Source organism: Schistocerca serialis, chromosome 2 (assembly GCF_023864345.2).
Source record: "Schistocerca serialis cubense isolate TAMUIC-IGC-003099 chromosome 2, iqSchSeri2.2, whole genome shotgun sequence".
Classification (NCBI taxonomy): domain Eukaryota; kingdom Metazoa; phylum Arthropoda; class Insecta; order Orthoptera; family Acrididae; genus Schistocerca; species Schistocerca serialis.
The window spans coordinates 399,020,952-399,036,666 of NC_064639.1; the positions used below are offsets into that span (position 1 = coordinate 399,020,952).

At 37.0% G+C, this 15,715-nt stretch overlaps 1 protein-coding gene across 5 annotated transcripts in view; it reads right to left on the reverse strand.

Annotated features, from left to right (window-relative positions):
• The window catches only part of LOC126457226 (uncharacterized), a 204,656-nt gene extending 189,456 nt beyond the window's left edge, over positions 1-15,200 (reverse strand). For 4 of the 5 annotated variants that reach the window (XR_007585451.1, XM_050093354.1, XM_050093355.1 and 1 more), the window contains exons 1-2: positions 15,065-15,200; positions 4,202-4,311 (exon numbers count right to left, since the gene is read on the reverse strand). Coding sequence is in view for 4 of the 5 variants with exons in the window: in XM_050093354.1 (XP_049949311.1) it covers positions 4,202-4,274 (73 nt within the window). In the remaining variant the exon portion in view is untranslated. Of the gene's footprint in view, positions 1-4,201; positions 4,312-9,726; positions 9,856-15,064 lie in introns of all 5 variants that reach the window. The other variant, XM_050093353.1, reaches the window with a different exon arrangement.
• Between the last annotated feature and the right edge of the window lie 515 nt (positions 15,201-15,715).

Below are 15,715 nucleotides of genomic sequence, written 5' to 3' on the forward strand. Positions count from 1 at the left end.
TGGCCGTTACTAGTGTAGCAGTCTGCCCAAAAATTTTCTATCAAAATTTCATTTTCTTCGATACACCGAGAAGATTATGTATTATCTTTTTTACATGTTATCTCTGTTAGTTATTTATTTCCACTATGGATTTTGCTGGTAATCATAACAACGCTCATCATTCGCGAACCCAGTCAACCACATAAATAAACAGCGATTGCCATTCAGCCGTTCGGCTTTATTCCGCTCAGCTCGTGTAGCCCTGTCCCCTTCTGTCTGCAGGAAAGTTATTTTGAGATGTGACTGTGATTCCCCTGGCAGACACACAACATACACTATACACGCATTCAAAAGTCAACTTATGATTCATTCAGAAATAAACTTGGAATATGTTCAAAAACCAACAGGAATGCGTTTCAAAATCTATGAATAATCAATAGATCAACGTGCCCTGGATACTAGGCGCTTTGTGAAACAAAGTTGTTTTCTTCAAGAGTATGAATTTGGCACCCCCCCCCCCCCCCACACTTGAAATTGCCGCCTGGGGCGGATACCCCGGCTTGCCCCACTGAATCTGACAGCTTGCATGCGCCAGTAAAATTTTTCCAGGTAGCATCTTGCTGCTACTGCTTATACAGCTAACAGCCACACTTCTATAGCCAGAAGCGGGAGATGTCGGCCTCACAGGAGATGTCGACCTCACATCGGAGGCAATTTGTTGTTATGAAGCATTGCACAGTCTTCCTAAAGTTGTTGACACATTTTGCTGTTGGCAGATGCTCGTATGAGCACTGTGTTTTGTTGTTATATATGGTGCAATTCCTTTGCAACTTACGTTTTATTTTCATTTTTTTTTCCTCTCTCGTTCATGTTTTATTGGTGCATTATTATTCTGCAGTAGCGGGGTAAAATAACATCCTTTGTTAGACTATTGTTTCTCACCAGTCAAAATTACAAAAATTCAACTGAAAACCAAAACAAAATAAAAAAATTCCGGAATTATAAAAAATTCCCGGTTTTCTCCCAGATGAAAAAATTTCTGGGTTTTCCCCAGATCTCCCGGTTGTGCCGGGTCATATACACCCTGCATATTCACAATGCCGCAGTCGTCATTCACCTCTGTCAATTATGGCCCATGATGCACCACAGTTGTCTCGGCATTGTTTTCCAGTAGTGCCATTTTGTATGCATGGTATATTGTAACCATGGTAGCATGTGAACAACAGTTTACAAACTTAGCCATTTAAGAAATGTTCCCACCCTTGGCACAAAAGTCAATGATCATGGCCTCTTTTGGATGTCAGTTCAGTTTCTGCACTATGACAACAACTGCACTGTTTTCGCATTCCTGCCACCCCCCCCCCCTCCCGACATACTTTATATACCCTCCACCGCCATTGTTGACACCTGCGAGTGGTTACTGCACGTGCATTGACATCTAATATAGGCAGTGGTCGTAGTGTATCTGGACCGTGTACAAGTCTATATAACCTCCCGGGAAATTTCAGCAAAGAAAATGACTTTCACAGCAGGACAGATTAGTGTAAAGTAGTTCTTATTTGATGGATACCAATTACTTGAACAAGTGCCTATTTTCACTTACTTTACAAGATTTTAACTTTTCATTTTGACCAAAATATGTAAATAAAATTATTCTATAACTAAACAATCACATAATTGTGGGTAATCAGCTAGTTCACATATAATCACTGCTCCCTTTTGAAGATTAGCATGCTTGGTGGCACCTAGTCAAGATATCAAAGTTGCAAACAGAAGCATACAGTATTTTTGAATATTCTTAACAGAACTCTCTCCATTTTGACCTTTCCAAAATGTTAATTTACTGTTCATCTGTCCCATTGAGAGGAACATTGTATTTTTCAATGTCAATATACTAAACATGTTCTGCTACTGTTGTGGCATTATCAAGGCTGGTAGTCACATGATATCAATAGATACTCTAAAAAGAAATAGAAAAATCTGCTGATATTCAGTAAGATTTCTCTAGTAAAAAATTATTTTGCTGAAGATACTAAAAATCACTCCCACTACAGGAAATATATCTTGCAAATGTCCTTTCTTTTTAGGGGGGGGGGGGGGGGGGGGGGGGGGGGGGAAGCACCCAACTGATAGTGTCATAAAATCAAAGAAACGTGACAATATACACTTTCAGTGCTGTGGGTTACCTGCAACTATTTCTTTTATTCACTGTTACATAATTCTAAACAATTTTCAGAGTAATGGGTATATCTGAGGCCCTGACAATAACAAGGGCCTAAAGCACATAGGTGTCAATTTTGAGAATGTAGAATGTATGTGTGCTCCTGTCACATGTTGATCTTAATCCGTGCTGCAGGCATTGTATGTAAGAAAAGTCACGAAAAGCTATTGCGCCAATTTCTCCAATACTCACTTCCGAATGGGCCCAACGAACAAAGGATAATTTTGTTTCTGGCCACAATTTTCTGCTATGTGATGCTGACTTTGGTCGAATCATAAAAGTGAAGATGAAAACCTTCAGTGTTCTCACCTGATGCTTGGCTCAAGTTTCAAAGAAAGCAAGATTAGCTAAAACTTTACAGTTTGTAAAGTAAACGTTACAATTGTCAGAGACACTATTATCACTAGCCTGAATATGAACATATAAAGACCTCGATAATCCATCAGACCTAACAGTCCACCATGCATCAGAAATTTAGCTGAAATTTTTAGCTCAGAGCAGCTGGCAGTACAATCAGACGCCTTCGGCAAATATCAGAACCATTCGATGTAGTGCCGTGTCAATAACCACTATCTGCCTCACTGAGACTGAAAGCTATCTAAATGACGATGAGTAGACAACAGATTGTTCTTAAAATATACGACTGACCAATTCTGCATCCACTAACGAACTGAGTGCATTTTCAGCAGCAGATGTTGACAAATGGATCGACATTGACGGAAACTTAGCTATTGATGGAGAGCTGAAAGGCAACGTGAGATAATGAAGTATTTTAAACCCACAGGAGGCACCAGAAACTGAGTGATGAAGAAGAAACACCAGTAACTCACATCTATTGAGATGTGGCTTCAGAAGTCTTAAATATTTGTATAAAATTCACCGAGAGCAGCTAGCAATACAATGCTTAGTCAGTTATGAATTTGCACACTATACAAATTAATTTTTGAAAAAAAAAAGAGCTCAATCCAAGAAACAAATTAGCATTTCCGCAATGTTTCAGAGGGCTCAGAAGAAAATTTCAACTGAACCATCAATGGTAGATACCAGTGTGACATATTCCACTTCCTCGACAACATCAGATATCTGCACTATTCCTAAAGACAGTGATTATAATTAAACTGTACCCCATTCTTGTTTACAATTTTTATTAATTTGCTTGTTCTTTATCTTTTTAAATCAATGGTGCTTATTTTATTTACAAAAATTATTTATGTTTATTGAACGTTTCCAAAACTTTCAGCCATAAAGTGATTTAATAGAGCCGTACAGTATTCGACTTTCATTCAATTCCATTTTTACAGAAAAGTAGTACATACTTTAAACTTTTACATACTGTAATCTTCCCTGTCGTGTTTAATAAAAAACAGTCCCTTGTCTTTGTAAATTGAAACTACAGGTTTTGCTTGTATCCCTGTTGTTAAACAAGATTTTTAAAATCACCTTCATAATTTGGCATATTTGATAGTCCGGTGTTGACAGATCCCCGTGCATGCCAGATTATCAAGGTCTTAATGTAAAAACAATCCTAAATAAAAGGAAATATAGGACGTTGAGACTTGTTAAAAAGCAAGTCGAATCTGTGAGACTTATGGTTTGTCTACAAATCTGATTTTAACAAACATATATCTTTCTCAAAACTTTGTGTCTGTGTTTTGGGCTATTATGGTTTTCAGTGCCTCATTTCATGTGATGCAGGACTTTCCTACGATTGAAAGTTAAGATAATCTCACATTCCAGTTGTAAAATTGCAAATCTTACGTGGCACATGAAATGTAACACGAATAAATATTTTAGAATTAGTATGAAGCTGTTTCTTTTGTAGTAGTATTGGGTTCACATACACAATGCTTGAAAAATATTTAACAATAACAAATAGGTTGGTTTGTGAAAAAAATAAACAATAATGTTTGTTCCTTGTTATGTTTTCACGTGTTTAACAAAACAGAATAAATTATCATGTAAAATTTGAAAATTTTATGCAAATGGGCATTCATTACTGACCTTTGTATTTAAATATAATATCACTGGTACAATCGCCATCTGAGTCTGCTTTATCATCTACTTCCATAACCATAACTTAGCTCAATTACTTTACACACTGGTGCCGCATCCTGCAATGAATAGAAGCACAGAAATTTTACAACAAAATTCTTGAAATAATAACAACAACTGAAAGTAAAGGCGAACAACCTGGAATGTTGAGCCACACTGTTCTTTGTCTTGTTCATACACGTATCGAAAGCCCAACAACACAGTGGAGCTGTACAACAGTATTTTTACAATGTTAATATTAATCAACCATTTTTACACCAAACTAATGTAATTTACTACAGTCAAAAATTATTAACAACATCTTAAACAAAGAAAGAAGATTAGGGTTTCTGTACCACAGATCATGAGATCATTTGAGACAAGCTCAGATTGGGAAGGAAATCGGTAGCTTATTTCAACAGCATTTATTAAGTGGGCTGCCATGTTTGTGTATTGCCTATAACCAGGCTGTAGCCGGCAGCCAATGTCACAACTCTGTAGAGGAAAGTGACAGATGTCAACTATCAATTAACTTTGTTACAACCTGTTTTCACTTTTCTAGTTATCCTGTAAATTCTAACAACACATTTGCACGTATGTTACGCACAACTGTGTTTAACATTCTCTAGAATATTTACAGAAGATATTTTGACAAAAACTGTATCTCAATAGTTCTTCATACGTGACCTTTTAACAGTCACTGAAAACTGTCACAATTTTAAAAATGTCTATAGCTGAGTCAGCGTAAGTTGACCCCAGACAGGTGACAATGCTGTTGCCGGCTTTCAACTATGAAGTGCAGCACTGAGGCATTGTCATAAGGCCGTTTACAAAATCGCATCTGTGATTGGTTGCAGTAGCTGCGGTGATGCTATGTACAGCCCATTGTAACTGTCAGGGACCTCCTTACAGCCACTCTACTATAAGCAAATGCATCCAGAGCAACCTCAAGTGTAAATTCTACCCTCATCTGATGAATTCTTGAGTATTGCACATTAAACTGGGACCCTTACTATATAGGATTAATAGAAAAGAGAGACAGAACATCCAAAATTGGTATGCTATGGGGAGTGCTACTTTTAAAATGTAGAATGTGTAGACTACAAGAGGAGCAAAACAAAATATTACTCTCTCCCATGAACATCACACAAAAAAACATGGCAGTAGACAGAGAAATTCAGAGTTCATATGAATGCATACCATTAGCCACTCTTTCCAAGAACATCCTTTCCTGAATGGAACAGAAAAGGTGGAAATGATTGTAGTACTACACCAAACTCCTTTCACCTCACTCTAAGTTAGCATGCGACAGACACAGATTTGTTTCTAATTTTTCTTTTTTAGTCTTTGTTCAACCAGGCCTTTCAGTCAGACACATAAGGTCACAGGATATCCACAATATAGAGATTAAAAAAATAAGAATAATGAAATGTTGAAGCATGAAAGTTTATAACTAAAATAACAACTACAGTTACAATAATAGTGAAATTAAACACATACATTATTAATAACAAGTAACGAAAGATAAAGGCGTCTGGTAAGGCCTGTTACAGACACCATAAAGGTAATGTGGTATGCTAAACAAGGCAGGATTACACGAAGAGATGACTTGATCCAAAGAGCAGTATTGCTGTCACATACTCATCTGTCTCCTCTTGTCCTCACAACAGGTGGGCTCCTTCCTCTTTCACCTTTCCCAGTGAATCCTCCTCTACTCCCTGATGCAGGAATTATTAGTTCTGAAAGCTAGGATAGTACATGTACTTTTATATGTCTCCATGTTTCAAGGATGAGCTGTCCACCAATTCAAACCCCAGACAACATGATGAGTCAATATATTCATGTAGACTAGATAATTCATGGATGGTACAGACACAGACTGAAGCCAAATACAATGTTGATGATGATATCTGGTTTGTGGGGTGCTCAACTGCATGGTTATCAGTGCCCATACACATTCCCAACTTTTACTAAGTCCAATCTCATCACTTTCTAGAATGATGATGAAATGATGAGGACAACACAAACACCCCAAATACAATATTCACTGGAGAATTGAGTGCTGTGGTAGCACCTTGTTAGTGTACGAGTTAGTGTTGATACCAAGCTGGGAGGGTGAGACTGGTGTGAACACAATTTTGCCATGTTTGAATGTACTGCCAAAAACTTCAGGCTAGTGTCATACTATTAGTGTTGTTGCAGTTCCTGATAAATCAGAATTCTGCCCAATGGCAAAATGAGACTAAAAGTCATACTATCTATAATTTAACAAATAAAAAAGAAATTGTATTACAGTGTGCAATAGCCACTAACTACTACTGAACTGCAACTGATCAGACACTCAAAAGATTCACAGAAAATTTGGATTTAAAACAACATTCATCAAACAGGAAGTCATAAATGTAGCGTATTATAATTTATTTACAACAATTTCACCAAGTTGAAAACCAGAGGAGTGTGACGAAACTATAGTATCTTATGTTACAATGGCATACAGCATAATAACTAACAGAGAGAAAACTGAGCCAGCAAGCATTTCATGAATTCTCTAACTATATGTACAGTAACAACAGATGAATCAGACCTACAGACAGTTAATAACGAAAATAATGACAGCCCAGATCTAAAGCCAGATGAAGTGAAATAAACAACTCAACTTATTAAGGAAGGAAAGTTGCCTGTGAAGGATGTTGTTTACCTAGGAGGCAAAGTAACCCAAAAATAACTAGCCTAGTGAAATTATTTCCAGAATGGCAGTGGAAAACTGAGAAACATGTCAGTATTACCGCTTTGCCTGGAATTCATGGATTCTGAGAAAGCTTTCACTCAGTTTCAACATAATCTGTGCTAACCGGCCTTAAGTCTATACCACCACATCAAAGAAAATACACTTCAACAGCTCAGCTTCTATTACACATCATCAAGATAGTAAAAAACCCAAAATTGAAAGCAGCTCAGATACGGAGATTCACGAAAACAATTCGTGATAGCCTTAGAGACTACAGTCAGATCATAATGTAAGAGAATTATGATAGACTATGGGTTTATGAGACTAATCTGGACCACCATCAATTTGCCGATGACACGGTACTGACTGTTCACTCCAAGAAAACTATGTGCAATGGTTAACAAAAGTATCTGTTTCTATAGAAAGAGAATGGCCTCGGCTGGTAACCCACAGCTTATTAGACACAGCCCACCTAGTCAACCTCAGGTAGCAGATGACACACTGTACAGAGCACCTACGTACACGTAAACAAATCTTATATTATCGGTTTCCAATAATGGAAACAGAAAATCAATATGGTTACAATGACATAAGTGTGCTAGCACATTTCTGGTAGCAACGAGTAACAAGCAAGTTTTAGTCCGAAGTCATACACATTCCTCAGACTTCTATCAGAAAACTAAATCCCATCAGGCACCACACTGTGTGGCTTCGTAGAGTGAACAATCTAGATTAGTAAATGGCTAACCTGGATAATGCCATCCAGTGTGTGTTGCTAATAGCTTCCAGAGGCAATGAAAATTTGTTGTTCAGCATCCCACATTATTACTGACCAAATTTAATAACTTAAAATTCCGTCTTAATCTACTCATTTCGATGTATAATCTTATGCTAAAGGTTTAACACAGTAAATAAATATTACAGTCAGAAACTGTGTATATGTCTTGAGGCAGTGTAACACACCACATTAAAATACCCATACACCATCCATTCAATATCTGAGAATGAGAGCACTTAGTGACTTCCAACGAGCTTTACACATAATTACAAACCTCAATGAAACTTTTTCTCGCTGACAGCCCACACAAAATGATGAAAGGAAAGAAGTTAGACACTTACTACATTTCCACTGTTCATGCACTACAACTGCTGCATTGGGCATGACATTTTGATGTATAACTTCTTTACTACTAATTTGATTCACAACACATTGTGCAGACAGTATCCACATATATCAGTGAATATGCCTTCAAAATTATTGCACTATACAACACAAAGTTCAGGAAATGTGACGTCATAATCATTGAGACACGTGAAAAACTAGCTTTTGCTTAAAATGGAGTACAAATTATGCAAACTGCTTTCATCCAGAGTTCAATAAAGAGAGCACTTAGCGACTTTCAACAAACTGTAAACATAATTTCAAACTTTTTCTTGTTTGCTTGCTCAACGTCAAACATTTAACACATTAATCCATAATCAGAAGTTTGAAGCTGTTTTACACTTAAAAAAATAATTCTTTACAGATTTGGGAGTTCAATTGTTAATATCTATGCCTCCAATGCAGATGAATTCAACAATGGAAGAATGTAATAGATAGTACACTTGAAATTAGGATTGAAAATTAACTATATTAAAACGAAAAGTAGAAGAATTATATTCCTGACTCTGAAACCATTCTTCTTCAGTTACCATTCCAATTGCGTTTATTTTGTAGAACGAATAACTCTTACTCCTCTTTAGCAACTGGTTTCAGATGTGAACGTTAATTTAAAGAATCAGTTATATACATTTTGTATTTAAGACAGGTAAACACAACTACTAGATGGACACAAAAAAAAATTAAACAGAAGAGTAAATTTACATGACATGAAGGACATTTAATCAACTATACAAAGTTTTCAAAACATGCTTCCTGCATGTCTGAAATGGAAATAAGAGGTTAGTTTAGTTATTTGCATGTTCTATGGGTGATAATAATTGCGATCTCTTGCTACTGAGTGGACCAAGTCTGGTTTACGATTACAATACACTTCTTGTCTTTGCATAAAAAATTACACACACACACACAGAAATTATGAAATCTTACTATTATGATTATAGTTTGGGTTTGAAATTTTATAATCTATTAAATCGTATAAGGGATCTTGTTAAATCGTGTAAGGGATCTAAGATTTTTACCTTACTCCTTTCTGTGCAACACTAATACCAGGTGAAGAACAATGGAAGTCATTTCTTCTTGTAGTATTATTTTTATAAGTGTTCCTGCTGTTTTCAAATTGTGATCACTGACAACAAACTTCATAACGCAATGCGCAAGGCTCTAGAAGATTTAACATATAGCAATAGAACATGGACTTTCAATGTGAAAGTCACCCAAAACCTTAGATTGCTCAGTGAGCACTGGAGAGATGGGTACTGGTGCCTGCTATGAGAGACAGAAAAACAAATAGGGGAGATCAAGGAACACAGTAAAGTGTTAACTACTGACAATGAAATGAAAGTATGCTTTACACACACACACACACACACACACACACACACACACACACACACAGAGAGAGAGAGAGAGAGAGAGAGAGAGAGAGAGAGAGAGATGAATGAGTCATATGCTTTCCATGTAAATTATTTACAAGATTAAGACAGAAAAAGACCAAGATGATTACCCCATCAAACATTTGTAAATGACATTAAAATATGCACGAGCAATATGGATGCAAATAACTGACAGTGAAAATTCATGAGGGAGTCTAGAGAATCCACTTACAAAAGGAGTGTTGTCAAATACATGATGATGATGATACTGTCATCAACACAGTCAAAAGCCTTTGTTAATCCACAGGATACCCGGTGCCCAAAGTTTTTTAATGCCTTCTGCTATCTTGTATATTGTTAACTGAAACCCAATTAATAAAATCGAACAGTAAATCTGTCAATATGTTACAATTACATAAAACATCAACTACTCTAATGTACAGAACTGTTATGAAATTTTTTGTTTAACAGGTAACAGTGATTGTGGCACTAATAATAAAATCATCATTTTTTCCACTTTCCTGTGTAAAAGATGCACAATTAGATATTTAAGCCTCTGCGAAGGCATCTTCCTGCAAACATGTTATACAAATTACTGTATGCACTGCCAACTTGGGGAACACAGATTGAAACCTTCCAACCAAACCTAGACCTCAGGCCATGCTGTGTAATCACAATCATGGTTTAAGGAGGGAGGGGAGGGGGTCTCAGGCACTATCACATTCTAACCTCTTTCTAATCTTTAATTATCCTACTTCCTATCCGGTTAAAATAATGTGAATTGTTACATCACAAAAACTTAGTTATTGCCTCGATTTCCTGTCTGATAGCTTCTGCCCTGTCTTCAGTCCCCTAACAAGTCTTCTGAAAGACACCCAAGTAGTCCTCATTAATACTCTGTAAGCCTTTATACAATTTGCACTTTTATTTTAAATAAGATTCTTTGGAACTATGTTAACCATGTTGGCTGCTGGTTTTTAACTGCATTAGTGGAAGACGGCTTAACACGCACAGCCAATGACCGTCCTTCAAGTGTTGAAGAAATTATTCTGCTGTAAGTGGTTTAGTGCACCCCCTCCTTTCCCTTCCCTTTCATATCTTGGTCCTCATCACTGCTTTCTTAAAACATACCATCTCATTAAGATGAGTATATCATGACAATTCATTAGTAGCCCCTTACACATTGAAGCTATTCAGTAACAGGTCAATTACTTATTTCTGTGCCGGTAACTCCCTGTTTTACTGTAGTGTGCACATAAAGAGGACGGCTGTGGGGCTATGCACAGTGGAAAGTAGCAGTGTACCACATGATACTCCTTCCAATAATGTCATTCTGCTGCATCTTGGAAATGTCACATTCAGACGAAAATTAAAAGCAGCAAGGTGATGCTTCACTGCTCTTTTTTTCTGTATGATGTCGCTATTCAAGTCCACATTTAGTATTATACTGCCTTTTTTAAGGCCGATTTTAACACAGTTCTAATTTTTTCTCAGAAAGATAGTAAAATTAGTGTTAGCGTGATTCTTAAATAACTACCAACCCAAAAAATTTGACTCTAATTAATTCAGAATATTGCTCATGAAAAAAGCTCATAAGAACATTTGGTCAGATGAGCTTTTATCTTACAGAATACTTGCAGAAGAAATCGGGCAATGTTTATCCCTGCAGCTGAAATTGGCCAATGTTTATTACCACAGAGAGAGTTTGTGTAATTCTTCATCTCTGAGCAAATCAAGAGTTCTAATTCAAAATTACTTTTAGTTTGTTACAATATTCACTTCAGTCCCCTGCTATGTTACGTGGCCTGCCTTTTATCTTAACCACTGTATGAACTACTTACGAAATCTGAAGCAAGCAGGAAAACCTGACAACCACAATAAAAAAAAGGTTTACCTTTATTTTCCATGGTATGATAAACTATGTGATATAACAGGCCCTCCCACTACACTCTGATTAATAAACTTAACCAGCTTCCCCTACCCAGGCTTGCACAATCTGATCAAACATATACAGACATTCATACATAATGGAGAAATGACCACTAGGTGTCACAACATGAGCACCTGTCAATACAAAAAAGGATTGGGAGGATTGTGTTGTCAGTAGAGAAGCAATAACAGCAGAATGGATCAATCAGGAGAGCACTGTGACTGGGAGCATGGGCTAGTCACTGGACGCCACTTGAGTAACAAATCCATCAGGAGCATTTCAACCCTTCTTGAGTTGCCCAAAGTGACTTTTGGTGATGTGACTGTGAAATGAAGATATGAAAAAACAACCACAACTCAAACAAGATCAGGCAGATCTTATGCACTGATGGATAAAGACCATCAAGCATTGCAAAGGGTGGTTGTACAAAATCACATGAATTCAGCTGAAGCAATCACTCAAAGAGTTTCAAAGTGTTACCAGCATTTCGGCTAACAGAAGAGACTTTAAAAAAATGCGCTACAATGGTCGAGCAGCACCTCTTAAGCCACACATTTCTGTAGTAAATGTAAAGCAACACTTGAGATGGTGTAACGAACAACACCACAGAACAAAGGATGTCCGGAAACAAGTGATGAAACCTACAGCAATCCCATGGAAGGGTTTGGGTTTCGTGAATGCCTAGAGAACATGACCTGTCATCATGTGTAGTGCCAACAGTGAAGTACAGAGGAAATGGTAGAACTGTACGGATGTGTTTTTTATGGTTTTGGTGGCCCATTATCGCGCTTAAGAAAACACCAAATTTTCATAGACATGAAAACATTTTACAGTATTGTGTACTGCATAGAGTAGATGAACAATTCAGAAATGATGACTGCATAAGCGTGACAATACACCCTGTCATAAAACAGTATTGTGAGGCAAAGGCTTGTGGACCATAACACTCCTGAAATGGACTGGAGAGCCCAGAGCCCAATCGGAACTAAATGGAACACCTCTGGAATGAATTAGAATGTCAACTTTGTTCCAGACCTCAAGCATCCCAACGTCACCACCTTCTCTGGCTTCACTTCTTGAGAATGAAAGGGCTGCCATTCCTCCACACATTCAAACCTCTCACTGAAAGTGTTGTCAGTAGAGTTCAAGCCACAATAAAGGCGAAGAGTGGACACACCTTATGTTACAGTCTGTTAACAGGTGTCTGTATACTTTTCTTAAGATAGTATCAAGCTGAATATAGGATTCAACAAACCCATTTGTGTAGCTTAAGCAATTGTTTATATGATAGATCTACTTTGTAAATATCAGTTGGTCTACTTATGTGTAGTGATATACGAGAGCAGGCCTGTAGCTCAGTCTTGTTATCCTTTTGGAACACGGGTGTGACATGTTCACTTCTTACCACTGAACATTATTTTTAGTCTAATAATATGCACTTCGCCATGTTTATATATGGAGGCATAACAACTGAGACAATAAGTCTGTGACTTCCGTTGTGCATGTTTTAATAAATGCAGCATTCACATCTGCGGCCAACCCCTGAAATTACTACAGGTGGAAAGCAAAAGGTACGTCTCAAACTATACAACAGGATTCCTACCAGTTCCATTAAGAGATGAAACATGTGAAGAATAACTGATAATATGACTCATGTTGTTAATAGTCAAGTTTGATCTTCATTGTCTCTTTGAAAGTGAAGAAGGGAGGGGGGATTCTTATTTCTGCCTTGCAATAATTTCTTACAGGATTTTGTACGGTATTAGGTGGGCATCTAATGGTGTAAATGCAACATTAAATCTACTGCCTGTAAGACAAATTTTTGCTGTTGCTAATTTCAATTTTCATATAGTCAACAAACATCAATGTACTTATCTTAGTGTCATCATAAGCATCAACATGATAGATCATTCTCTAAGCCATGACATAAATTCGACTACCGAATCCTACTACAACATTAACAAAGTTTCGCATCCAGTACATTCACTACCACGATACAAGCAATTCTACATTTTACTTTTATTGTCACTGTTATTGCAATTTTATATGCTTCATAGAATCCATTACACACTGTGAAATATTCTAGCCATAGTTCATAATTTCATTTATGTGTCATGTGGAACTATCAACCTCCACTACTAGGTAAAGTCTTCCTTCAAACTTCTTGATGCATTAAAGTCTTAAGCCAAACAAATCCACAGAACAGCTGCTGTCTTCTAGTGCAATGAACTCACCTTTCACATACTGCATCTCACTTTTTTCTGAAAGTTAAATTAATTATTCACCTAAACAAGAGCTAAAGCAAAAACTATCTGAGGGTGAAATGGCTGGCTGTTTACCAATTTTACAGAACCTGTAAATTTCCCCATTCCTAAGTAATAGTTATTGTTACTATGGCTGTTCAGGCCAATTTGGACATTTCTCCCAAAACATGTTACTTTCACATTCTATCTCTATGTTCTCTCTCCCTTTCTTTCACGTTTTCAAGCTGACTGTAAACATTTCTAAATACTACCATGAACAGAAAAACTTCCTTCAAACCACAATTCTGACACTTCAATGGTAGTGACATCACTTACTTACTTACTCCTATGTAATTACTGTATTCCTATTCTCAGAGCGAAAGTCACATGATTCATTATCCGTTCTCAACTAGTCTCTTGACACCTGCATGAGCTATAATGGCTATGTCAATAATTAATCTTACTGTCACACTTAACACATTGTTGCCACAATAGTCCCAGCATTAGAGACTACAGTGTTTACAAACACTGAACATACATCAGTTTTGACACTTTCTATCACAGCAGAACGGAAGTGTTTACGTTAGAAAGCAACAAATTAAATGAAAGCGCATTACCTACAATTAATCATTATTTCTAAATACAGGTCTACATGGAACATCAACGATAACACCACGCCAGTAAAAATAAACAAAACGAAAACAATTCTCTGAAACACAAAAATTGTCAATATATCTAACGCCTATTCATAATTTGGAAAATTTACAAGAATTTGTACGATGTTCACCAAGACATCTGAGCTGTTGCATTCTACAGATTACAATTTCTGGACGAAGTTATCCGTTACCAAGGTTTTAGAAGAATTATGAAAAACCAATCGGTGTACATCTTCATTCCTACATATTTCACTTTCGTATTATCATCATCTCGGTTCAACTATAAATAAAATCTGTCGTCTCATCTCTCTCAATGAAGTCTCCCACAATTACCTTTGCTAATTATGCGTTCTCCTCCTTTCAGTACCATCTACGGGATATAATGCGAATCATATAGCGTGACTATACTTGCAGAAACAACAGACCCTAACATTCTTCAAGAATAACACAGATTTCCTGCTGATTGGCGACGAAGCTGTGGCTGGATACAGGTGCACTCCACACATCAAAACAAATGTTTCTTCAAAATGGTGCAATTGTAGAACAGCGTTCCACATATATTTAAAAATAAATATTACAATAAGCACAACTTGTATACAACTACATATATAGCGAACAGCGACTCCAAATTATCTCGAGGCAAACGTTAAAACCACGACACGGCTTTCTACGCATTCAAACAATGATGGACTGTCACTTAAAACCACTGCCTGTGGGAACTCACAAACACATCAGACTTACAATATCAGTATCACGTACGCCAGTGAAACCATCTCCTTCAGCCCATGACTGCCACTTTAAGATTTTATATTTCTAAGTTTACTTGAATTATGTTACTCGACACTATCGTATTGACAACCGCAGCAACACAATTGCGTCTTTCTACTACACTCTCTGAGCTATTACCAACACAATGGTACTTAGTGATGAAACTCTTTGACCACGAGAACAACTCTCGTGTCCGAAGCGATCTCCAAAATTGAGGACTTAGTCAAGAAGACAATAACACAAGGCTATCGTTTGCTGCATTAGAGTTTTGCCAGTAACCCCCAAGGCCGAATCTTTACACAATCTAACTCTCATGTATAAAATAGCTCTCATTATCAAATAATGGATGAGTATAGCCTTGGTAATTTGCGATCCGTTCTCGGAAAAGGTAACTCTTCACGCTTCTCAGTTCTTATGACCTAATATCTTCTGAACTATGTGCCGCATAATGCTATACTTTTGCAGGTAAAATCAGTGCTGAAGTAATAAATTAAAACTGTGAAGTTACAGGACATATCTGCAACACCCTTATCTTCCCACCTGAGCGAAGCAACGTGGATAAAGCTTAATACAGGTAATGTAGCTTATACAATATTTCTCAAGATATTGGAAGAACTTTTCTCT